At 45.1% G+C, this 25968-nt stretch overlaps 2 protein-coding genes across 5 annotated transcripts in view; one reads left to right on the top strand and one right to left on the bottom strand.

Annotated features, from left to right (window-relative positions):
* Positions 1 to 223: 223 nt before the first annotated feature.
* Positions 224 to 8049, top strand: LOC145347963 (uncharacterized). The gene is made up of 2 exons (XM_080195986.1): positions 224 to 374; positions 5593 to 8049. The coding sequence occupies exons 1-2, from the start codon at positions 224 to 226 to the stop codon at positions 5940 to 5942; spliced, it is 501 nt and encodes a 166-aa protein (XP_080052112.1). The 3' UTR covers positions 5943 to 8049.
* Positions 8050 to 9637: 1588 nt separating this feature from the next.
* LOC145347962 (retinoic acid receptor RXR-gamma-A-like) overlaps positions 9638 to 25968 on the bottom strand; it is a 191930-nt gene continuing 175599 nt past the window's right edge. For all 4 annotated transcript variants that reach the window (XM_080195984.1, XM_080195983.1, XM_080195982.1 and 1 more), the window contains exons 6-10: positions 22033 to 22162; positions 21460 to 21592; positions 18931 to 19022; positions 18184 to 18289; positions 9638 to 15834 (exon numbers count right to left, since the gene is read on the bottom strand). In XM_080195984.1, coding sequence (XP_080052110.1) covers positions 15687 to 15834; positions 18184 to 18289; positions 18931 to 19022; positions 21460 to 21592; positions 22033 to 22162 — 609 coding nt within the window. In that variant the 3' untranslated portion in view covers positions 9638 to 15686. The remainder of the gene's footprint in view (positions 15835 to 18183; positions 18290 to 18930; positions 19023 to 21459; positions 21593 to 22032; positions 22163 to 25968) is intronic.

The following is a 25968-nucleotide window of genomic DNA, read 5'->3' as shown; positions in this document are numbered from 1 at the left end:
CAAAGGGGAAAGCAGTCCCTGGTCATTGGGACAATGGCTACTTTATCCTTAGTTCACAAGTAGAGAAAAGAGCTACAATGCGCAGGGAGAGCTTACTGTCCCCAGCCCAATCTGATGGCCACACCCACAGATCACTAGCCACACCCTCCATGCTGATGGCCCTGCCTCCCTCCTCCTCTGGTGTAAAGGTTACATTGAGAGGACTGTGGGACTCTGCAGCAACATGCAGAGAGTAACAGGAGAGATCAGGAGTCTGTCCGAGGGGGATGTGCCTGCAGCCTGGGCTCTGGAAGTAGCTGGATACCCCCCGGAGGAAGCAGCCAGCCTGGCAAAGCTGCAGTACAGGCAGAGAGAAGCTGCTGAGCTGTTTCTGGGTAAGGCACAACACAGCTAGCTGCACTCAGGCACTTGTTGTTGGCAAAGTGATTCTCTCAGCAATCTCTCTCGATCTTTCCGCAGCCTGTGCATAGGTCAGACATTCGGCTGTATCTGTAGCTGATTATTCTTGGAACAGGTCGCGAGTCTGTCACCAGGAACTTATAGCTTGAGGCACATTACACCACATCAAGCACAGCCACTCAACACTCTCTCTCTCTCTGACACACACACACACACAAACTAAGGCTCAATTTAGCATGGCCAATCTATCTAACCTGCACATTTCTGGACTGGAGCACCCGGAGGAAACTCATGCAGACACGGGGAGAATGTACAAACTCCACACAGTCACCCAAGGCTGGAATTGAACCTGGGTGCCTGCGCTGAGGTAGCAGTTGTAACCACTGTGCTACATCTGTACAGTAAGAAGTCTCACAGCACCAAGTTACAGTCCAACAGGTTTATGTGGAATCATGAGCTTTCAGAGCGCTGCTCCTTCCTCAGATGAATGAGACTTCTTACTGTGCTCACCCCAGTCGAACGCCATCATGACTATTTGTACTGCGTACCACTGTCTACTGCCTGTCAACAACAAACTTGCTTCTCATGTTCATTCTGAAACATAAAATCTGATGTTCTTAATCTTGAACTTTTTTTCATTTATAAAGCATGCTTTCACTATAGTTGCTTTTCATGTACATAAGAACATAAGAACATAAGAAATAGGAGCAGGAGTAGGCCATCCAGCCCTTCGAGCCTGCCCCGCCATTCAATAAGATCATGGCTGATCTGTCGTGGCTCAGTTCCACATTCCCGCCCTCTCCCCATAACCCTTAATCCCCTCGCTTATCAAAAACCCATCAACCTGCGTCTTAAAAATATTTAGCGAGGTAGCCTCCACCACTTCAACGGGCAGAGAATTCCAGAGATTCACCACCATTTGAGTGAAGAAGTTCCTCCTCAACTCCGTTCTAAACCGTCCCCCCTTTATCTTGAGGCTGTGCCCCCTAGTCCTACTGTCCTTTCTGAGCGGGAAGAGTCTCTCCACCTCTATCCTATCCATCCCATTCATCATCTTATACGTCTCAATGAGATCTCGCAGCACCTCTATGTTTGGGAGCCGGGAACACTGAGTGAGTGGATGGAGGTGGGAAAGATAATCAGAGACACATTAGTCACAGCATGATGTGCAATTAACAGTTTATTCTGTTGTTAACGTAATGATTACCAAACCCTGACTAATGCTGACATTCACCCATGCCCTCTAGTGAACTACAACTTTCTAACTTTGTGCTGTCTACTGCTTCTTCTCGGTGCTACCCCAGGATGCACATCGGAGGTGTAGGTGTCCAGCTGTGATGCATACCCCATTGCCTGTGATGCTGTTGACGGAAGTCCCCTGGGTGGCCGGAACCTGGAAGGCACTGATTGACTTGTGGATGGTGCTGCTTTGATGACACCCGGTTCATCTCGCTGACCCTGATACCCTGGTGTGAAGAAGGGGGGGAAATCAGAAGGTCTCTGGGTGTCCAGGATCTTCTGGGTGGAAGACCCTGTCTCAAGCCCTTCCTCCTCCCTTGGGGTGCCCAGAGGCCTCGGGGGTGTTGGGGGGGGGGGGGGGGGGATGTGGGGAGGGGCCAACAATGAGGCCATGACGTGTGGGGAAGGGTTTGTGGGAGACCGGCGATGAAGCCAGTGATGTGTGTGGGTGGGTGAGGTGGGGTCGGGGGGACAGTAATGATGCCAGCGATGTGTGTGGGGAGGGGGTTATGGGGGCCAGCGATGAGGCTAGCAATGTCTCTGTGGGGGAGTTGGGTGGCAGACATTTGAATGCCGGGACCTCGTGTCAGTGATCTCCCAGCGATGTGCGCATGCACGGGTTCTTGCTCATCCTTCCGATTTTAGGCTGTTTGGCGTGAATAGGCCCCGCTCCCCTAGGTTTTTAATGAAATTCACAACTGGGATCTCTGCAGTGCACAGAGTGCAGAGATTCAGGTGAGAAGCTGAACTGAGAAAACAGTTGGGAGTTAGAATAGTTTTCCAGCGAATTCAGCACCTCTGGGAGAATTGCAGCCATAGAATCAGAGGGCTGTTCAAGCCATCATGTCCAGTGATATCACCCCGATGCCAGCTTAATAATCAGTGTGGCCTCAATATCCAGTGTGAGTGCTCGCTGATCATATGCTGATGCACTTATATTGCTGCCTGCCCTTCCCCTGCGCATTCCACATCATTCCACCAATGAGGTTAGTTCAAAATCCAAAAACATAATCTTGCCAGCGTGAATCATGTTTTATCAAATGCTCCGCAATTTGAGTGTGGGCCACCACCATTCTCCTGGACGGAGAGAATGCGCTTAGGATTTCGCTCTCTTTCCTATCACTCAGCCAGTTTTTGTTTCCATGATGTCACTGTCCCAATTATTCTATGGACCTCAACATCACAGACAACCTGTTACGTGGCCTTTTGAAAATCCATGTACATCGATCACATTACCCTCATCAACACTATTACCTTATTGAAAAACTCAAATTAAATGAACGTGATTTTCCCTTAACAAATCTGTTCTGGCTTTCATTAATTAGTCTACATTTGTCCAAGTGATTGGTAATTTTGCCTTGGTTGTCAGTTCTAAAGGTTTTCCCATCACAGGGATCGAACTGATTGGCCTCATTACTGGCCCCTACAACCCTCCCGAACACATTGCTGGGCTCATCACTGGCCCTTACAACCCCCCCACACGCATTGCTGCCCCCCCCCACCCCCCCTCCTCCTTAGCCACACACATCACTAGCCTCATTGCTGGCCCCCACAGAGACATCGCTGGCCTCATCACTGGGTTTATCCGTATACACCTTTTTTGAACAAGGTTGTTGAATCTGCAGTTATCTAGTCCTCTGGCTCCATCCTGTGTCTAAGAAGAATTGAAGGATTATGTCCAGTGCTTGCGCAATCACCACTCTTACTCCCCTCAGTATCTTCAGAACTATCTGATCCATTCCTGGTGATTAATCAAATTTAATTACACATAGCCTTTCTACACCTCCTCTTTATCAATTCTAACCCACTCACTATCTCAGCCATCTCCTCCTCCAGTATGTATTTGATGGCATCTTTTTCCTTGGTGAAGACAGATGCAAAGTACTTAGTACCTCAGGCATATCCTCTGTATACTTTGATTTGATTTATTAGTGTCACATGTATTAGTATACAGTGAAAAGTATTGTTTCTTGTATGCTATATAGACAAAGCATGCTGTACAAAGGGAAGGAAAGGACAGGGTGCAGTGTAGTGTTACAGTCATAGCTAGGATGTAGAAATAGCAATACGAGGTAGCACACCATTCATATAAAAAGAAGGAAGAGAGTGCGGAGTGCAGTGTTACAGTCATAGCTCAGGTGTAGAGAAAGATCAACCTATTGTGAGGTAGATCCATTCTAAAGTCTGATGGCAACAGAGAAGAAGCTGTTCCTGAGTCAGCTGGTCTGGGACCTCAGACTTTTGTATCTTTTTCCTGACGGATGAAGGTGGAAGAGAGAACGTCCAGGGTGAGTGGGGTCCTTAATTATGCTGACTGCTTTTCTGAGGCAGCTGCAATGGTGACCTTATATATAGATCCATACGTAAATCCTCTTCTTTTTGTCCCTAATCAGCCCTTCCCCTTTTTCCACTCTTTTACTATTTATATGTCAATAGAAGACTTTTAGATTCCCATTTATGTTGGCTTATAGTCTCTTCCCACATTTTTTGATTTGACTTGATTTATTAGTGTCACATGTATTATTATCTACTGATAAGTATTATTTCTTGAATGCTATGCAGGAAAACAAAGCAAAACATCTTGGTTGGAGCTTTGTCCATTCATTGGGCATCTGGGTCTTTGTGCCCTCCTCCTGACCAATGCTACCCTCCCTCCAAGCGACCAGTTGGCACCAAAGGAGAAACCAAGAGATACTGTCTGGGGTCTTTCAGACAGGACAGTTGCATGGGTGCAGTTGGATTTTGCCCAATCTGTATCATGGTGAAGGCAAATGGCTGAAAAATGGGAATTAGATAATTAACTTAAAGGAGAAAAAGAAAATCAGGGCCACGGACCTGATCACGGACCACGGGTTTGATCATGCCCACCACGGACGGGTGGGCATGATGGGCCAAATGGCCTCCAGCTGCACTGTAGCCATTCTGTGATTCTATGGGGAGTAGCACAGACAAGCAAAAATCACAAGGTTGATCCCCGGTGCGCCTGAGTAAGCTGGTGTTTGTTGGAGTAACACAGAGTCCTCAGTACCACTGAGCGAGGGAGGGGTTTGATAATGATACAACAATCCCGGTTGTAATGTACTAGACCCTGCAACCGCCTGTAGTCTATGTGTGGAATTTAATGGATGCTATCACAATGGCTTAATGTCCCTAGTTTTTTGTTGGGCTCAAAGTTGCTTCTTGGAAAGTCTAAATAAATTTAAACTACATGAATTTGGGGCGGCGTGGTGGCACATTGGTTAGCACTGCTGCCTCATAGCATCAGACATCTGGGTTTGATTCCAGCCTTGGGTGACTGTATGGAATTTGCACGTTCTTCCCTTCTGAGCCAGAAGCTCTGGGTTCTAGTTCTACCCCAGGACCTGATGGCCAAGGAAAGTTCATCCATAATGTGGTCTAACAGGTTGAGCGTCAACCTGCAAATCCTTCTAAACATGCAAGTCACTGGAGACAAGCGTGGCGAGGCTCCTGCTCAACCACACTTAGTGCATCGTGGAGCCCCTCAAGCTATAAGCCCCTGGTGACAGACTAGCGATCTGTTTCAGGAATTACTAGCCATGGAAAGTCTGCTTTAGTGCACCATTACATGCGGGAAGAGAATTGGAATGGAATTGACTCAATTATGGGGACATTAGCACTGCTGCCTCACAATGCCAGGGTCCCGGGTTCAATTCCAGCCTCAGGTCATTGACTGTGTGGAGTTTACACATTCTCCCCATGTCTGTGTTCAGGTGCTCTGGTTTCCTCCCACAGTCCAAAAATGTGCAGGTAGGCTTATTGGCCATGCTAAATTGCCCCTTAGTGTTAGGGGGATTGGCAGGGTAAATATGTGGGGAATAGGGCCTGGGTGGGATTGTGGTTGGTGCAGACTTGATGGGTTGAATGGCCTCCTGCACTGTAGGGATTCTTCGTAGTCAAGTGAAGCTGATGACAATTATTCTGGTCTCTTTTAAGGGCAATTCATCAATGACAAGCTGATAGGATTTGTTTGTGGAACTCGCTCGCTCACTGATCACCTTACGGAGAGGTCCATGGAAGTGCATGAATCTGCAGGAACGACCATCTGCATTCACTCGGTTTGCGTGGAAGCAGCTTGGCGGCACCAGGGGGTTGCCCTGGGTCTGCTGCGGCACTACACGGCATCTGTGGCACAGACCCATCCCATTCCGAGGCGCATCTGCCTCATCAGCCACCAGTACCTCCTGCCCCTGTACACCAAGGCTGGTTTCAAGGTGATTGGCCCCTCCTCTGTGAGCCATGGGCATGAGGCCTGGTATGAGTGTGCCATTGACCTCAGCAAATGATATTATCTGTGGCCAAGAAACTGCAGAAAAATGCCAGGCTGGTGATTCAGTACTGCCCATTTCCCTGAGTCCTGAGCCAGATGGCAAGGCAGTGTTCATGGCAGCTACTCTCAGTTTGTACTTCCCAAAGAATTTACTTGCTTATTTCTTCACCGTCCAGTTGCAATAGGTGTAACTTCCCCTCTGAGCCACTCAGCATCCTGACTTGGAAATATATCGCCGTTCCTTCACTGTCTTTGAGTTAAAATCCTGGAAGTCCATCCCCACCAACATTGTGGGTATACTTACACCACATGGATTGCAGCTGTTCAAGAAGGCAGCTCACCACCACCTTCTCAAGGGTAATTAGGAATGGGCAATAAATGCTGGACCAGCCAGTGACACCCACAAATAAAAGGTTGGTTACCCTGTGGGCAGATGCCAAGAGCTGTTACCATTGCCTAACATGGCTCATGGGCAGCCTATACCCTCCTGCAATGGTGTGGTGGCACTCGACCATAAAACGCAACGGGGCTGTGTTGTGCGATCGATGTTGAGCTCTCAGCTAGCTGGGGGCTGCGGGGGGTGCAAACTACAGTCAAATAGTCCAGCAACATTCCAGTTCCTTGCTGATCAATAATGAAAGGCCATTCAGCAGCTTTTATGGAACTTCCCTTCAAGGGATAGTGGGGTTTGGTTTTTGAATGAGTACCTGAATTATCACTGAGTTGTTCTGGCACATGAGTATTATGACTTTGTGCAGGGAAATGGCACTTTGTTTCTATTCAAATAATCATCTAATGCCCTCTTGAATGCCTCAATTGAACCTGCTTCCACCACACTTCCAGGCAATATATTCCAGATCCAAATCACCTGTGTGGGAAAAGGCATTTTCACATCACATTTGTTATATTGGATCTTAATGCCCCTTTGCCTCTAAAGCCAATAAGGGAAAAGAAATCAGTCCTTTAACTTCTATGGAAAAGATGCAAGTTTCTGGATATATTGGGAAGATATGTCAAATGTGATGCAAACTACAGTCAAATAGTCCAGCAACATTCCAGTTCCTTGCTGATCAATGATGAAAGGTCATTCAGCAGCTTTTATGGAACTTCCCTTCAAGAGATAGTGGGGTTTGGTTTTTGAATAGACCTGCTGAATTATCACTAAGTTGTTCTGGCACACAGGAGGCCATTTGACCCATTGTGTCTGAACTGGCTCCCCAAATGAGTATTATGACTTTGTGCAGGGGAATGGCACTTTGTCTCTATTCTAATAATCATTTAATGCCCTTTTGAATGCCTCAATTGAACCTGCTTCCACCGCACTTCCAGGCAGTATATTCCAGATCCAAATCACGCATGTGAAAATGCTTTTTCCCACATTATATTTGCTTCTTTTGCAAATCACTTTTAATCTGTGCCTCTTGTTCTCAATCCTTTCACAAGTGGGAACACTTTCTCTCTATTCAGCTCAATTTTGATGTCTATCAAATCGTCTTTTAACCTTCTTCTCCTCTCGCAGGAGAACACTCCCAACCTCTCCAATCCTCACATCTTGGAACCATTCCCATAAACATCTTCTGCACTCTCTCCAATGTGTTCACATCCTTGCTAGATGGTGCCCAGAAATGTACACAATAATTAAACTTACACACTTGATATTGGAATAGGATCCAGTGTTTACCCAACTGTCCTCATTCGCCAGCTGTGTGTGAAATAGTAAAGATTTTCCACATTGCTTTCATTCAGGAGGCAAAGTTTGTCTGATATCATCCATTAGAAACATTATTGATATAAGCTCATTCGCAGTATCCAGAGAGGTGCAGAGATTTATGGGGGGTGGGCATTCCAGAACTTTGGGCCCAGGTAGCCAGAGGCAAGACTTATAATTTTGCAGCAGTTAAAATCAGGGATGTGTTATGCACCACAATGAGAGGAACACAAAGACTTCAGAGCGTTGTAGGGGTGGAAGAAGCTTTAAAGATGAGGAGTGGTAAGGGAGCACTTTGTCTCTCCTTTACAGGCTTCTTAAAACTTACCTCTGAACAAACCTTTCACTATCTGTTTTAATATCTCCTTATGTGGCTCAATGTTAAATATTTCTTCAATAACACCCAGTGCAGTGTCTTGGGAGATCTTCCTATGTTAAAGCTGTTATTGAATAACCTGAAACTGCATAATTACACACTAAGTAACCCTTATCCTCCTGAATGAACAGGTATTGTCCATCACCATTGATTAACTCTTAGCCTGAATAAATAACAACTCTGTTCAGTTGCACTGTAAGCAACCCTCAGGGACCTAAGTAACTGTACAGTTAGTAATCCTTCCCTTGTTGAATAAACTATACAATTAGTAATCCTTACCCTGCTAAATAAACTGTACAGTTAGTAATCCTTATCCTGCTGAATAAACTGTTAGCAATCCATACCCTGGTGAATAAATTACTGTACATTTAGTGAGTAATCCATACCCTGCTGAATGAACAGTAATTGTATACACATACACAGTGAGAAATCCATAGAACCCTGGAAAAGTTCTGATCAGAAAGAGGCCAATCAGCCCATCATGTCTGCACCGTCCACAAAGAGAAAAAAGAAACTAGCTGCTCATTTTAACCCAATGTTTCAGCACTTGGTCCCTCTGGGTGAAAATTTTTTTTTCCCCTCCTGTCTCCTCTAATCTTCCACCAATCACCTTAAATCCATGCCCCCTGGAGTTGACCCTTCAGCTTGGGGAAACAAATCTTTCCTGTCTACCCTGTCTAGGTCTCTCATAATTCTGTATACCTCGATTAGATCTTCCCTTAGCCTCCTCTATTCTAAGGAAAACAACCCTAGCCTATCCAACCTCTCCTCGTAGCTGCAGTTTTTAAGCCCTAGCAACATTCTGGTAAATCTCTGCATTGTATGCAGAGCAATTATCTCCTTTCTGTAATGCGGTGACCAGAACTGTGTGCAGAACTCGATCTGTGGCCTAACCAGCATTTTACACAGTTCCAACATCACATTCCTGCTTTTGTATCCAATATCTTACCCAATAAAAGGGAGCATTCCATTTGCTTTTTCGACCACCTATCCTGCCACCTTCAAGGACCTGTGGGTATGCACTGCTCTCTCTCTCCTTCTACCCCTCTCAACGTCTTCTCGTTTATTGAATATTCGCTAGCTTTATTTTGCTCTCCCCAGATGCACTGCCTCTCACTTTTCCACATTGAATTCCACTTGCCACTTCTCTGCCCACTCAACCAAACCTTCGATATCATTCTGGAGTCGACAGCTATCCTCTTCACAGTCAACTACGTGGCCAATTTTTGTGTCATCTGCGAAATTTCTCAATCGTACTGCCCATATTTAAATCATTAATATATTTGTGAGGGAGTCCAAATGTAGAGACCATATTTAATAGATTGTCACTCATCTATCATATAAAGAATTCACAAGAAACTTCTTTATCAAATAGATTAGGATGTGGAACTTGCCACTGCATTTCCTCACACATTTAAAGGGGAAATGAGAGAAGCACGAGGGAGAAAGAAAAACAATGATTTGCTGATGGGACGGATGAAAGAAACTGGGAGGAGGCTCACGTAGAGCATGAACATTGCTAGAGAGCAGCTGGGCGATACAGCCTGTTTTGGTGGGTGCTGTAAAATGCTATGTGCTATCACATGTGATAACTCGATAACAGGAATCTACACAGCACACATTTAGCCAGAATTGAAACAGTGTATTTACAGAGAAAAAAAACAATTACAGATTAAAGAGTTAACATTTTTGTTGTTGCTAAAGGAGGGTTTATAGCAAAGCTGTAAAGGTGCTGCAGAGCAGTTCAAAGACAGACAGCGACAGAATGCACTCCTCCAAATGGGCATTTTCACGACAGAAGGTTCCATGTTACGGTGTGACCCTGTTGATGAGGGCAGTGTGTCTTGGAGCTAATTTGCAGCATTAAATTTGTACAGTACAAAAATATAACCATTTGTTCAATTGAAGGGGACCTGTGTGCCAGTCTCTGCAACTTTTGCCCGCTTTTTTCAAATGTAGTGCATGATTAAGCTGCACAGAGACGGTGCAGAGAATACTGGACAAAAACCCAAAGGTAGAGGAGGGCTTACAGATGGGCAGATTCCCCTCTACCTGTCCTTTACTGTCGAGTCACTTCTTACACATTCGCGCTCGCTCTCTACACATATACATACACACATTTGCATATATGTATACAATATATATGTACATACACTCACATATACAGTGCATAGTTTATTTATTTATCAATTAAATTCTGAGTTTGTGTTCCTGGCAAATGAGAATTATGAGTGATATTTTCTGAAGACCAAATGATACATGTCACCTTAGAACTGGTGCAATAAGTTCTTTGAGAGACCATGCGCCAGAATTCCCCAACCTTACCCGCGGCTGGGATTCTCTGGTCCCGCTGCAGTGAATGAAGAATTCTGGCCCATATCTCAATAGTGAATTACTAGGCATTAAACTAGACACTATAAATGTATACATTATTATATATAAAATATACAGGCAATGCAGTTTAAAGAGCTATAGCACAATTACCAAAAATAACATTCAGGCATACACGTGGAGTGACCCTGAAGTCACTCTGAGTGGGTATGAACATGTAGTGTGTGGGGTTAGGAGCTGTACCCTGTAATGTCCAGAGTGGTATGTCATGTTAAATGTGGCAACCTCCCTGTATGTGGTAAACGAGGCTTCCTGGTCGAACAGCCCATCGATATTTGCTACCTGGGCTGATGCAGGGAGTAATGGCCAGCCCAGATGAGGGTTCAGAGGGGCTCTTGCTGCTGGAGGATCTGGGACTGAAGAAGGATTCAGTGTGTGTGAGAAAGTGAGGGGGGGGGGGGAGCAGGGGAGCGGGCAAGGTCATGGGGAGATGCCGAGGAGAAAAAGGAGAGAGGAAAGAAATTGGGATGTCCAAACTGGACTGCCTGACACTACTGATTCCCCAACATCAGGACAGAATTGCACATTGAGTCAATCCCACTTCTTCCCACTGAATGGCCAATGAAGTAAGGGAGTGAGCTGACCAGCAATATATTGCTTCTTTTACTGTGACTGGGAATGATCACCCTTGAAGTGAGACAATATATTGGTATATCACTGAAATGAGGCACGATGCTGAAGCTTTTCATCCTGCACTCATCAGGACAAATACAATATCAAATTTCAAACAATCAGAACAACGGATACTACAGCAGAAAAGGGCGCTGATTGGCTGGAAAGTTGACTTGCATTAGTTGAAGCATTGCTATGGCAAAAACAGTGAGTAATTACAGGCTTCTCTTGTCCCCTGGTAAAATCTGGGCACCCTTTTCTCCTATGGTATTAATTGTAATTTTTGATATTTAGAATTCTTGTGTTTGTCTGGATGAGTGGAGGATGAAAAGGTTTGACAACATGCCTCTTCAGCAATAATCAAGTTCTGCAGCACTGAATGAATATTTGAATTAATCTGCTCTCGCCAAAATTAATTAAGCACCAACTCTAAACAAGAGACTCATTGCACTTTTTTTTGAACAAAACTTAGGTTAATGTCCGAATACAGTTCCCATTGTGAAATGGAGCAAATTGCTCTGGCCCATTCTAGATCTAGCAGAGGAGGTGGCCACTCAGCCCCTTGAGCTTGCTTTGCCATTCAACTGGATCACCAAGCTTCTATATCTCAATTCAATTTATCCGTCTTTGGTTCACATTGATGCTAGACTTGCCTGATAACCTATTGACCTCAGTCTCAAAAGCTCTAATCAAGTCTCAGAATCCAGAATTTTCAGGAGGGAGATTCCCAGGTTTCCTCCATCTTTTGTGCAAAGATCTTCTCCCTGACATCACCCTTGAATTTTGAGTTTAGGTCCCCCGCTGTTCTGGGTCCCCTGCGCTATAGGACATTGCTTCTCTCTGGTTATCCTATAAAATCACTTTAAACATCTCTTTCCAAATCTTTCTACATCACCCTCAACCAGCTAAGCCCAAGGGAATTGCTACAACACAGGAACACTTGTATATCAAACAGCGAAAGCAGCATGTGATAGATAGAGTGAAGCAATCTCACAATCAATAGATCAGATCCGAAGTCTACAGTCCTGCTACATCCAGTCATGATGGAACTAAATGGGACTAGCCATTTAAAAACTGTGGCTACAAGAGCAGGTCAGAGATGAGGAATTCACCTCTCGACTCCCCAAAGCCTATCCATCATCTACAAGGCACAAGGCATAATGGAATACTCTCTACTTGCCTGGATGGGTACAGCTCCAACAACATTCAATAAGCTCAACACCATCCAGAACAAAGCAGCCTGCTTGATTGGCTCCCCATTCACCACCTTAACGTTCACTCCCTCCATCACTAATGCATGCTGGCAGCAGTGTGGATCATCTACCAAACGCACTGCAGAAACTCAAGGTTCCTCAGACATAACCTTCCAAACCTATGTCCTTGACCACCTAGAAGGACACGGGTAGCCAATTAGAGAGAGAGATGAAAGAAATCCTAGTGCAAAAGATAGGTTGCAATGATGTTACTGAAGAGGGATGAGGAATTGGTGTTGAAACAAGTGGTGTTCCTCAGAGATCAGTGCTGGTACCTTTGCTGTTTGTGAAACGATTGAGGAAAATGTAACTGGATTGATTAGTAAGTTTGTGGACAACACAAAGGTTGGTGGATTTGCAGATAGTGATGAGGACCATCAGAGGATACAGCAGGATATAGATCAGTTGGAGACTTGGGTGGAGAGATGGCAGATGGAGTTTAATCTGGACAAATGTGAGATAATGCTTTTGTAAGGTCTAATACAGATAGGAAATATACAATAAATGGCAGAATCTTTAAGAATATTGATAGGCGAAAGGATCTGGTGTACAGGTACACAGGTCACTGAAAGTGGCAATGCAGGTGGAGAAGGTAGTCAAGGAGGCATACAGCATTTTTGCCTTCAGTGGCCGGGGTATTGAGTTTAAAAATTGGCAAGTCATGTTGCAGCTTTATAGAACCTTAGTTAGGCCGCACTTGAAATATAGTGTTCAATTCTGGTTGCCACACTACCAGAAGGATGTGGAGGCTTTGGAGGGGGTACAGAAAAGATTTACCAGGATGTTGCCTAGTATGGAGGGCATTAGCTATGAGGAGAGGTTGGAGAAACTTGATTTGTTCTCACTGGAGCGATGGAGGTTGAGGAGAGATCTGATAGAAGTCTACGAGATTATGAGAGACATGGACAGAGTGGATAGACAGAAACTTTTTCCCAGGGTGGAACAGTCAATTGCTAGGGGGCATAGGTTTAAGGTGCGAGAGGCAAGGTTTAAAGGAGATGTATGAGGCAGATTTTTTACACAGAGAATACTGGGTGCCTGGAACTTGTATTCAGGGGAGGTAGTGGAAGCGGATATGGTAGTGACTTTTAAGGGACGTCTTGACAAGTACGTGAATAGGATGGGAATAGAGGGATATGGTCCCTGGAAGGGTATGGGGTTTTAGTTCAGTTGGGCAGCATGGTCGGTGCAGGCTTGGAGGGCTAAAGGGCGAGTTCCTGTGCTGTAATTTTCTTTGTTCTTTGAATGAGGCAAGGTGGTGAGGGTTGGAGATCGGGTTCCTGAGTGTAGTGACATGGATGTCAGGGGCAAGTACTCAGCCACTGACCTGGGGGTGGGGTATGTTGGAATGAGGAGAGAACAAAGGCAGTGTGCAGCTGGAAGAGCAGAGGGCACTAACAGTGCTATTGGGTGAAGGAAGGTTCCAACTGGATCTGCAGATGTGGCTGTTGGAGCCAATACAGTGAGTAGGGAGCCAACAAACCTTAGTCAGAGATGCCAAAGTGTGGACCTAGAATGGTTAAACAGGAAGTAAGACTGAAACATTTAAAAAAGACCTATAATTTGCACAAATGCATGATGAATCTCTGAAAGAGTGCAGTTAAAAATATCAGTCCAAACAATTTGAAGCTACAATTTGGCTTTTTAGTGCATTTTGGAGAGCTTAGTGTTGACGTCTACACTTCTATTTATGAACGAGAAATACGTCAATATTCTAGAGAAAATGAATTCAAATCCCATCACAGCACCTTGAGAATATCAATTCAAGCCAAAACGAAAATGTGGCATCAGTAAAAGTGACCATAATGTTTTGGATTGTCAGAAAAATCCAAACAGTTCACATATGAGCTTTAGGGAAAAAAAATCTGATGTCTTTCTCTTGTCTGGCTTGCATATGACTCCAGGGCCTCCTAACTACCCACTGAAATGGTCTGCAAGCCACTCAATTGTATCATTATCTCAGGGTAATTAGGGATGGACAATAAATGCTAGCCTTGTCAGCAATACCTATACCCCAAAAATGGGTTACAGGAGGCAGTTCTGTCCTTTGTGCAATGCAGGTGTTAACTCTTCAACTCGTTCTATCAATTCAAATTTCATTCTTTTACTCTGTTTCCTTTCACATTCCTGCTCTTCAAATCTCTTTCCAAGCTCCTTTAGAACAAGCCCTGGCTGCACTAGCTCCATGCTTCAATAACCCACTGTGTGAAAACATCACACAAACATCACCGTGGACGGCACGGTAGCACAGTGATTAGCACTGCTGGTTCACAGCTCCAGGGACCTGGGTTCAATTCCCGGATTGGGTCACTGTCAATGTGGAGTTTGCACATTCTCCTCATGCTGGCTCTGGTTTCCTCCCACAGTCCAAAGATGTGCAAGTTAGGTTGATTGGCCATGCTAAAATTGCTCCTTAGTGTTCTCAGATGCGTAGATTAGGGGTAAAGTATGTAGGGATATAGGGGTAGGGCTTGGGTGGGATTGTGGTTGGTGCAGACTTGATAGGCCAAATGGCCTCTTTCTGCACTGTAGGGTTTCTATCATTCTGTTCTATGATCACTTCCAATATCCCCCTTCATTCTACCCTGTGACAGCTTGCGCTGTGCTGTTTCTGCCGGGATTCTCCAAACTCAGGACAGAGCTGCAGAATCACCCGGATTGGGGATTGCGTCTTCTTTAATATCAAAATGTAACATTTGAAGAAAATCTGCATCTTTGGACCTGAAATCAGGAGCATCCTTCATCAGGGGAGGAGCACTGAGTTCATTTGTCACAGTTTCAGCTGAAATATGCACAGTCAGACCTGTGTGATTGATGTTTTTTTTAAATAAAAGAAGCTTAACCATGACTTGTATCTGAAGGCCATTTTATGTTTTGGCAGGGGCAAGTGGGAGGAATGGGAATGAGGAAGAGTCCCTTTAAAACAGGCTTCATACAGTATGATTGGCTTGCAAGGACCCATATTCTGAATGCATACTCGCCTGCTAGGAGCATAAGGAAAGTAATCACCCTAGCATGAATTCCAGTTTCCCCATGAGCCCACTGCGAGGGACAGGCTCTGTAATAGGAGCACTCATTCAGGTCACTGTCCCTATTGACAGGTGCCAGGGCAAGAGTTGATTTGGAGCGAGTAAACCATAGTGAGAATGAAAGTGTGAGCGAGGTACTGTATCCCGATTTATAAACCTGATTTATTCTTCACTGAATAGAATTCTAATCTAAAATTCTTCTGATAAGCGTTTTTTTCTTAAATTCCCTGTACAAACTAACAAATAATTGCTGTTCTGTGCTTGTTCAAGATACAAAATATGTGTCGTTTTACAAGTTAGACGGATGACATTATATCAATTCTATTCACACAATTAGCGAAAATATTTACAGATTTGACATTTAAGAAAGTGGGGAGCGTGGAGAGTCACATCATGTCATTTGGTGTGGGGCCTCCAGCATCTCCATCAGGAAGGTGTCAATGGGAGTATCCCCGATCAGCTTGAAGAAGAATAGGTGCTCGAGACACTTGAGTCCGATCGATCGAAGGGCCGGAAGTCGCAGGAGCAGCTTTGCAAACCTGGAGAGACGCAGGAAAACTCCATGTCATTCACCCCCTTTAACAAAGAGTGACAGCAACAAACGCTACCCGAGCCCACAGTCAATCTGTGAAACTGGCTCCTGGGAGAGATGTCAAAGCAGTCAGAAACAATTCATTACAGTGCAAAATATTCAGGCATTGGAAAGGGTGCAGAGGAGGTTTACCAGGATGTTGCCTGGTATGGTGGGAAGGTCTTATGAGGAAAGGCTGAGGGACTTGAGGTTATTTTCGTTAGAAAGAAGAAGGTTAAGAGGTGACCTAATTGAGGCATACAAGATGATCAGAGGATTAGATAGGGTGGACAGTGAGAGCCTTTTTCCTCAGATGGTGAAGGCTAACACGAGAGGACATAGCTTTAAATTAAGGGGTGGTAATTATAGGACGGATGTCAGAGGTAGGTTCTTTACTCAGAGGGTAGTAAGTGCATGGAATGCCCTGCCTGCAGCAGTTGTGGACTCGCCAACTTTAAGGGCGTTCAAATGGTCAGTGGATAGGCTTTTGGATAACACTGGAATAGTTTAAGTTAGAGGGTCATTAGATTGGTTCCACTGGTCAGCGCAACATTGAGGGCCGAAGGGCCTGTACTGCGCTGTAATGTTCTATGTTCTATAAAATTAGCCAGACATCTCCCAGGCTAACTTGGGGATACAGTGTATGAGGGAGCTATGTAAAACGTTCATTAAGCTACAGCTAGAGTACTGTGCACAGTTCTGGTCACCAACTATAGGAAGGATGTGATTATACTAGAAGGGGTGCAGAAGATATTCACCAGAAATGCTGTGTGGACTGGAGGCTTCAGCTATGAAGAGAGGCTGATTAGGCTGGATTGTTTTCCTCAGTGCAAGGAAGGCTAAGGGGGGGGACCTGATTGAGGTGTATAAATTCTGAGGAACATGGACCAGGTAGCTAGGAAGAAACTTCTCCCTGAGCAGAGGGATGAATAGCCAGCAGGCATAGATTTAAAGGAAGGAGCAGATTTAGAGAAGATTTGAGGAGAACCTTTTTCTCAGAGGGTGGAGGAGGGTGGGGGGGGGGCACAGTCCCAGAAGAAGGGGTTGATCATTTAAAGAATCGTAGATATGTTACAGCACAAGAGATCATCATTCAACATTTTTAGGGCCGAGACGAGGAGAGGTTTTCTTCATGAGGAATTCCATAAATCTTTGCAATTCACTAGCCCAGAGAACCAGGGATCCACCATTATTTGAGTCTATTCAAGATAGAGGTTGATAGATTTTTGAATACCAAGGAATTTAAGAGATACAGTGATAAGATGGGAAGAGGTAATTGAGGTGGAAGACTATATAGAATGACAGAGTGGGCTTGAAGGGTTGTCTGGCTGACTCTTGCTCCCGTTCCTTATGTATGGGTGAAGGTAAGTCTTGTTTCTAAATCCTTGTTAATCAATTTCCCCAACGTGCATCACTTTATAGAGTCACAGGAGCCCAAGACTCTGCACAATCCACAGCCTATACCCCTTGCACTGTCAGTTCCATTGTCACTGGGTTCACGTCTGCTCCTCTTACCTGATATCAATTACTTGGGCTCATACAGGCTGCCCTGCATCATTTCCCCCAGTCACCAATCTCAAAAATATTCCCAGACCATGTTGTTGAACTCTTATTCAGGCTAAAACCACTAACAAGGTGGGTAGATGGGGTCGGGATTCCAATTAGCCATGATCTGTATGTATGCTGGTACAGGCTTTGAGGGGCTGAATGCTCCTCTCCTGTTCCTTTGTAAATTATTCTGAAGCACAGTCAATGTTCTAGATCTTCTGGCATTAGTCACAGAGCTAGAAACACAAACACTGACTGTGCAATGCTTCACAACACAAACACATGCCGTAAATGACCTCAGTTGCTTGCATCATCTATCAGGGGAAATATTTTCCTCTATCTGTCCTAACAGCTCCTTTAATCATCTTCAAGATTTCAATTAGTTCCTCAGTTTATTCATGGGAAAATAGGCCTAATCTATGAACCTTGACCTTGTAACTATAACCCTGTGCAGTGGGTCCAGTATTTCCTCTTGCGGAATTCTACTAGAACAGCAACAGGGAGGGACAAGATATTCTCTCAGTTTTGGTGATAGGGGATAACATGTCGGTGCAGTGATTGGTTCCTTTAAAACGAAGGCAAACAAATGCTTTATGCAGTGGGTTCAGTTAGGTATAGAGAAAAACAGTTATACACACAGTCACAAAAACACTGCCAGAGGCAGATATAAAAGGACACAAAGATACAGCCACAAATAGAAACAGGCATAGGGATGGGGTGAATGTGAATGTACACGTAAACACACACACTGTCACACACAGTCCCTTACCTGCCAGGCTGATCAGGGTACTTGTGTTTTGTATAAGCCTCTAGTGATGCATACACCTTTTCCCTCAGAGATTCCACTTCTCCTGGGTTTGATAAGCCTTTAGCATCTAAAGAGGATGTTGAAAATATTCAGGTTCACTTTGGGAGCATTAACATTACAGTTAAAATATAGGTGTCTGCAATGTACACTGTCTGAACAGACTAAACTCATCAAATTCATTAACAATGAACAGAAATCTGGTGAATAAACCTCAATATTCAATTCCATTATATAGTACATTCTGATGAATCAATCACTCCCATTTGTATAGAATTCCAATTAATTGAACCTCCTCCAGTTTATTTCTATTATATAGAATTCCAACAAATAAGTCACTTCCTATTCACCCCCAGTATACAGACGTTCCATTCATTCCCACTGTACCTAGTAAACATTCCCAAAAAGTACCTAAACCCAGCGTTTGACAATTAGTCCAGTCCAATTTGAGCTGTTGTTGGAGGTTCAATGCGACTAGTGAATGCTGTTCATGCAGAATGTTCAGGATATGTTTAAGTATTAATGAGATGCCTGCATTGAATACTGAATGAGTGGTTCAATGGATTGTGTGGCCTGGTTGTGAAAATTGGTTCCCATCAGTTACAGATAGTAAACCCCTGACGTGGAGGTCAGCGCTCTACCGGTTTCCTACTGCCCAGATCTCTCTCTGACAATGAATTCCATATTAGCATATCATGGTGTAGGTTGTACCTGGATTGAAGAGGACGATGGCTCTCAGGCACCCCAGCTCAGTCTTGTCCATCTGCATATCCTTCATCTTCGAAACTAATTCTGTCAGAACTCTAGCCAGAGCACAGAAAGAAAAAGCAGTTATTGTCTCAAACTCGCTCCAGGTTTGCCTCACTACAGCGGTCATGTCTTCAAGCTCCAGGATCGTTCCCCCAAGCCATTCCACTGTGCTGCCTCTCTAAATGTTTCTTGCTGAGTATGACCTGCCTGTTTCAGTGTGGGACATGTGGCTAATGGCAGCGATGCAGCTCTTCACTCTTCTTTCTGCTGTATAAATGCATGTTGTTGTTGGCAGGGCTTCTGTGGGGCTGCGCAAGAGGGGTGTGCAATATCACAGATTAGCTAACGACAGGGCTAAATTTGTACTCTGCCAAGGAGGATGGAGGGTTGGGGGAATGGCAGCACAGCAGCATTGTGGTTAGCGCTGCTGACCCACAGTGCCAGGGAGCCTGGTTCGATTCCCGGCTTGGGTCACTGTCTGTGTGGAGTCTGCACATTCTCCTCGTGTCTGCGTGGGTTTTCTCCAGATGCTCCAGTTTTCTCCCACAGTCCGGAAGACGTGCTGGCTAGGTGCACTGGCCATGTTAAATTCTCAATGTACCCGAACAGATGGCAGAATGTGGTGACTCGGGGATTTTCACAGTAACTTCATTGAAGCGTTAATGTAAGCCTACTTGTGACTTTTTTCTCAGCCAGGTTACAAGGGGAGGCTGCAGTGAATGGACTTGTGGTAGTGAGGCACTCGGAAGCAGAGTTCCCAACGAGCAGCCAGGGTTAGGAGAACTGCCCTGGGGCAGGATAGTTCACAGATTGAAGAGATGAAGGAAAAAGTGGGAACATTCCCCTAGTGTTACATTCTTGGTTACAATCTCGATAGAGACCTGCAACATTTTCTTTTTAAAGAAGAAGAAATCTGAAATCCTACTTCTTACTAGGTAAATGAAACCTAAAGATACCAGGGTTTAAAAGAGAATATTTACTGTACAAGAAGCAAACAAAGCAACACTAAATGTTATCTTGGCTAACCTCCTACACTCTAATATCCTGAATCAACTTTGTTAAACATTGAATTGAAAGAAACATACTGTGGATGCTTTAATCTAAAACAAAAACAGAAAATTCTGGAAAATCTCAGCAGCACTGATGAAGGGTCGTCCAGACTTGAAACGTTGGCTCTATTCTCTCTCCACAGATGTCAAAAGACATGTTGAGATTTTCCAGCATTTTCTGTTTTTGCGAAACATGAATTAACAAGCAGATTGTAGAAGGAGGCCAGATCCAGAAACTGAGAATACACAAATGTGCAATTCACTGCAGATGTTTCACTGACTGCAAGATAGCTTTGGTGGATCTACACCATCTAGAATGGGTTGAGGAGGTTCCACAGACAGACATGTGCCATTTATGATGAAGTCCATGCTCATGGACATTGGGTAGGTTGTGCTGCTGCTGTCAGTTTTGGGGTGGTACAGTGGTTAGCATTGCTGCCTCACAACGCCAGGGACTCGTGTTCAATTCAAATCTTGAGTGGCTGTCTGTGCACAGTCTGCACATTCTCCCTGTGTGGGTTTTCCTCCGGGTGCTCTGGTTTCCGCCCACAGTCCAAATATGTGCAGGTTAGGTGGACTGGCCATGATAAATTGCCCCTTAGTACCCAAAAATGTATAGTGTAGTTAGGGGGATTAGCCATGGGAAATGGGGATAGGTAAGATGCTCTTTTGGAGACTTGGTGCAGACTCGATGGGCCAAATGGCCTCCTTCTGCACTGTACGGATTCTGTGGAGAAAAGGAAGAACTGCAATTCTTCATATTGAGAGACAGAGCTTTTCAGTACTTCATGACTGAGTTTGACATAGACCTGCCGAGACAATTTGTGAGATCTGTCTTAGCTCAGTCCATCAACGAATTGTGCGATTTATAGCTTTTAAATCGACCACAATTTGCTGGTTAATTCATGTTTAACTTGTAGCACTGCTGTGGTGTAGGGTGGTAATTAGCTAAGCTAGTGTTTAGTGTTTGATTTGCTTGATTCTTGTTTAGTAAAGATGCACCTGTTTTAAACTGTGGAATTTGAACTTTATTCTTGGATTTCAGAATTCAGTTTTAAAAAATTACAGGTTATTGCCCAAGGTTGTAACAATAGTTAAAAAAGACAATAGTTTAAAAAATTTTATCTGATAATAAAGCCCATTGATCCATGTGACTGAATCAACAGCAAGCGCAACTGACTACTCCACTTTGGGTAAGGGAAGGGCCCATCAGCCATGGGTCACACAACAAGTCACCATCTATAGAGTTCAGGACAAGGACTGGGTTGTAATGCCTTTCACAGATGAATTTCTTACTGAGCTTGCCAAGTATCCCATACAGTGAAGTACCACCCCTGGAACCTGAGACTATATCACTCCATCACCAGGAGTTGCCTAAAGGTTGGAAAGAGTGGTGGGGTGTTGGGAGGGAGGACCAGAAAATGAAGATTAATTTGTGTACCTGTCGAATATGGAACCCACACCAGCGCTGTGGGCACTACTGCGATGGACATGCAGTCCTGTGGCCAAGAGGATGCCATCCTTCACTGAGATTGAACGATGAGAGAATGAAGCGATGAGCAGTTCATTCCAGCCTACACAAGAAACATGCACTGAGTGATCCTCCACAAAGAATTAACCATTTTACATGTAGCTGCATATAACACTGAGGTCCAAAGACAATCCGATTAATCCTCTCTAGCCATTTAATCTCCTCACACACCCAGTGTACAATCCACTCTATGATAGACTCTACCCACCCATTTAATCTCCCATATATTTAGCCTTAGCCTTTGATACTCCATCCCACTCTCACCACTATTTTGATGAGACTCCTTGAAACTTGGGTTTTTTAACTTTTTTTCCCCCCTTTCCTCACTTTCCTCCCCACCTTCTCCTTGATCGGCACCTTGATTGATGCTGATGTTAACTGAGAAGTCCTGTGCTTATATCGAGCACCATATAAACATCTGACCAGGAGGTCCCACAGACTGCAAATGTGCCGGGGGAGGGGGGATTTAGGACATCTACTCACCTGCCCGGAGGAGAATGACTTGATCGTCGAGAGGGAGATCGGAGAAGTGCGGAATTCTCTTGGCCCATTCAACCAGGGTGAAAAGCTGTTTATCTGCAGCCTGGCAGATGTTGGTGACAGGGTCATTGGACTGGATAGGGAGAAAGGCAGAATGAAGAGTCACTGCAATGTTACTCAGAGTTAGACAGTTCAAAAAAAACTATTGTACTTTAATCAGTTATTGCAGTAAAAAAATCTCTACAGAACTGAAAGGTCCAGTCTCTGGCTGTTTACAAATCCCGAGAGCAGCCCACAGGAAGAGTAAAAGAACAGATGATGCCGGAGGACCGGTGGGGCGGGGGGGGGGGGGGGGGGGCGGGGTGGGAATGACTAGATCTCTTGCCTGTCCCTTTTCTACTGGGGAGCAGGGGTTGATTCTCTTGTGACTGAACTCAGTGACTGGGAATTCACGGCAGGATTCTTCCCCATATTGGAGACGGCAGGTGAAATCTCCTCTGAACCGAACGGTGTTTGTTGTTCCAATCTCATTTTTGTTTTTCAAATTCTACCTTAGATGCTGGGGGAACTGTCTCCAAGTCTTCTCACCAGAGCCTGCTGCCCCTTTAACAGCTTCACCTATTCACAGCTGATTTGCTTCCTCACATCCCAGCAAGGTGAAAACAATATCTTCATTCTTCGGCTCTCCAGAACTCATGGCTTCCTGTGAAAGACCCAGCACAGATTCGGAGGCAGAACGGCCTCTTCTTACGCTATTGTTCTCTAATTTTTGAATCGGTAGCTGAGACACTTCTGTCAGCCTCTCATTTAGGAGTCACTCAAGGTTGACTGGGTGACTTGCACAGGAGGTCTCTGGCCTTGCTTCATCTAAACATCAAGATTTATTTGATGAAAACGAAGAGGTGACCTCGTAGCTTCTGGAGGATAACCATCACCTCTACAGCTTTATTTACCTCAATGAGAAGCCAACATAATTCCAGCACAATGTCGATTGAAACACCCGCAGGATTGTCCAGTGCAAGCTCAGAGAGATGAAAGATGTTTGACTGAATCAGAAAACTGGTGGACAGCAGTTGTATACAGACTACAGACATTGCGGGAGATTCTACAGCACTCAAATCTAGCTATGGGTGCCAGTCTATGAGCTCATCAACAATTCTCAGATGGGCCAACACAGGAGAAACCCCAATTCTAACAAATCCACAATTAACCTTCATCCATCCATGAAGAAACAATCAACAGGCTAGTGTAGATTGTCCATCAACAAATTCCTGCTACTGGTATCAGTAGCTGATATTACTCCAGCTGAGATCTGCAAGGTCAATGCCAGGTTAAGAAGCATCCTGAACATTTTCGGTCTCCTTGGAAAGAACCAATCCTGCACAACTACAAAGATGCTGACACTGTCCACCTGTAGATACAGTAAGGAACTCACCAACCTTGAGACAATCACAGGCCGGAATCTTCCTGTCCCGCTTGCCATGGGAATTGGGGCGGACGAGAGACAGACCATAGAAAGGTCCACTGACCTTGGGCAAGATTTTACGGTTTCAGAATGAGCAAGGCTGGAAAATCCCCCATAGAGTCATAGAATAAGAGAAGAGGCCCTACGGCAGGGGGAATGGAACCAACATGCCACTCCCTCATTACACATCTCACAGTCTGTCCATCCAGCATCAACCTGCCACATCTAAATTGGGCACTCCCCAACAGTTTCCACCCTAGCCATTTGTACAGCAAATTGGCACAAATGGGGCTTTGCAGGGAAGCTGGACTGCAGCTGTGATGTCCCAATTAATGACTCACATTATTGAAGACTGCCACTGATATAATTCAGCAGAGGGCTTCGCTTAGCCACTGCAGAAGCTGTTGTCTGGCCTGATGATTACTGCACATACTTAAAAACAAAAATCACTGCAGAATCTCATTCCTCTCCCATCACCGGCAGGACCTTCACTAATCCTTCTGAACTGCTCAGCATATCATCTCGAGCAGAATTTGCTGCCAGGGAGTTGATGGACTTTCTTTCAGAAAGGGTCAAGAAATGCTGCCCGTCACTTAGACAGCTCCAGGAAAAATACCAAAAAACAGAATATGACCTTCCACATTGTGGTGTAAGGGTTATCAGAATGGATAGGCTGATGAATGACGTAGATAATGCTGGATGACATAATGGTTAGCACAGCTGCCTCACAGCACCAGGGACTCAGGTTCAATTCCAGCCTCAGGTGACTATGTGGAGTTTGCACCTCGTGTCTGTGTGGGTTTCCTTCAGGTTTCGGGGTTAGGACAGGGCCTGGGTGGATGCTCTTTGAGAGTCAGTGCAGACTAGATGGATTGAATAGTCTCTTCCTGCACCATAGGTATTTTATGGTTCTAATGATTCGATGAATGATTTATAACTAATCTCTGTCAGTTATGTACTAGTAATGACGTGGAGATGTCGGCGTTGGACTGGGGTAAAAACTGTGCTGTTGTGTGTCGTGAAGGTCACCTTGGAGAACGCATACCCAAAGATTAGAGGCCAAATGCCCATGACCGCTGAAGTGCTCGCCAACAGGAAGGGAACAGTCTTGCCTGGTGATTGTCGAGCGATGTTCGTTCATCTGTTGTTGTAGTGTCTTCATGGTCTCCCCAATGTACCATACTTCAGGACATCCTTTCCTGCAGCACATCAGGTAGACAACATTGGCCGTGTTGCAAGAGTATGTATTGTGTGGATGGTGTTCTCACGAGATGATGGCATCCATGTCAATGATCTGGCATGTCTTACACAGGTTGTGTGCTGCCATGGTCACTATTCTCCTGAAGGCTGGGTGGTTTGCTGCGGACAATGGTCTGAGGTTGTGCAGTTGTTTGAAGACAAGAAGTAGGGGTGTGGGGATGGCCTTGGCGAGATGTTCAGCGCAGAATCGCTGAGCAGAGACTGATAGCCAAATTCCGCACACAAGGACGGCCTCAACCAGATCTTGGGTTCATGTCACACTATCTGTAACCCCCATGACTTGCCTGGACTTGCAAAATCTCACTAACTTTCCTGTCTGGAAACAATACACATCCTTTTAACCTGTGCTTAATGCTCTCTCCACTCACAGTGCCTGTACCTTTAAGACTTGAATAGCTGTAAAGACTCATATTCCATTCATTATTCATGTAAATTGAGTTTGTATCTTTGTGTCCTGTTTGTGATCAGAACTCCCACCCACCTGATGAAGGGACAGCTTGTTCCGAAAGCTTGTGGCGTTTGCTACAAATAAACCTGTTGGACTTTAAGCTGATGTTGTGAGACTTCTTTCAGTTATGTACTAGACCAAGCTTCTTCCAACATTTTCACTCAGGGGCAAGTGGGGCAACTGGGGAGAGTGGGGGGGGGGGGGGGGGGGGGTGGGGTGGGAAACAGGGACAGAGACAGAGGGGGGGTACATTTATATATTTTTCCCACTCAAGGGTTGATAAGGATATTTTGAAAAGATAAGGTTTACCACAATAAAATACTGAATTACAAGTAAAAAAAATTTGGGACTCCAAGAAGGAACAGTTGCAAAGCAAAAGTCCAGCAATTTCACAGCAGTAAATTAAGATTAATAAATGTAATAAAAATGGCCTTGTGAGAGAGGGTCAGTGCATGTGGGTGAGTCTGTTAGTGTGTATGGGGGTGAGAGATTGAATGAGAAAACACAGATTGGGTATAAGGCAGACTTACACACACATCTGCCTCCCCCAGCACACACACCTCCGCCCGCCACACACAGGCGCACACCACTCCCGTCTCCCCCCGTCACACACAGGCGCACACCACTCCCGCCTCCGCCCGCCACACACAGGCGCACACCACTCCCGCCTCTGCCCGACTCACACAGGCGCACACCACTCCCCCCCGACTCACACAGGCGCACACCACTCCCCCCCGACTCACACAGGCGCACACCACTCCCCCCC

The sequence above is a fragment of the Carcharhinus amblyrhynchos genome, chromosome 9, assembly GCF_965287045.1.
Source record: "Carcharhinus amblyrhynchos chromosome 9, sCarAmb.v2.hapA, whole genome shotgun sequence".
Lineage (NCBI taxonomy): Eukaryota > Metazoa > Chordata > Chondrichthyes > Carcharhiniformes > Carcharhinidae > Carcharhinus > Carcharhinus amblyrhynchos.
This window is presented reverse-complemented; position numbering and strand designations above follow the sequence as displayed.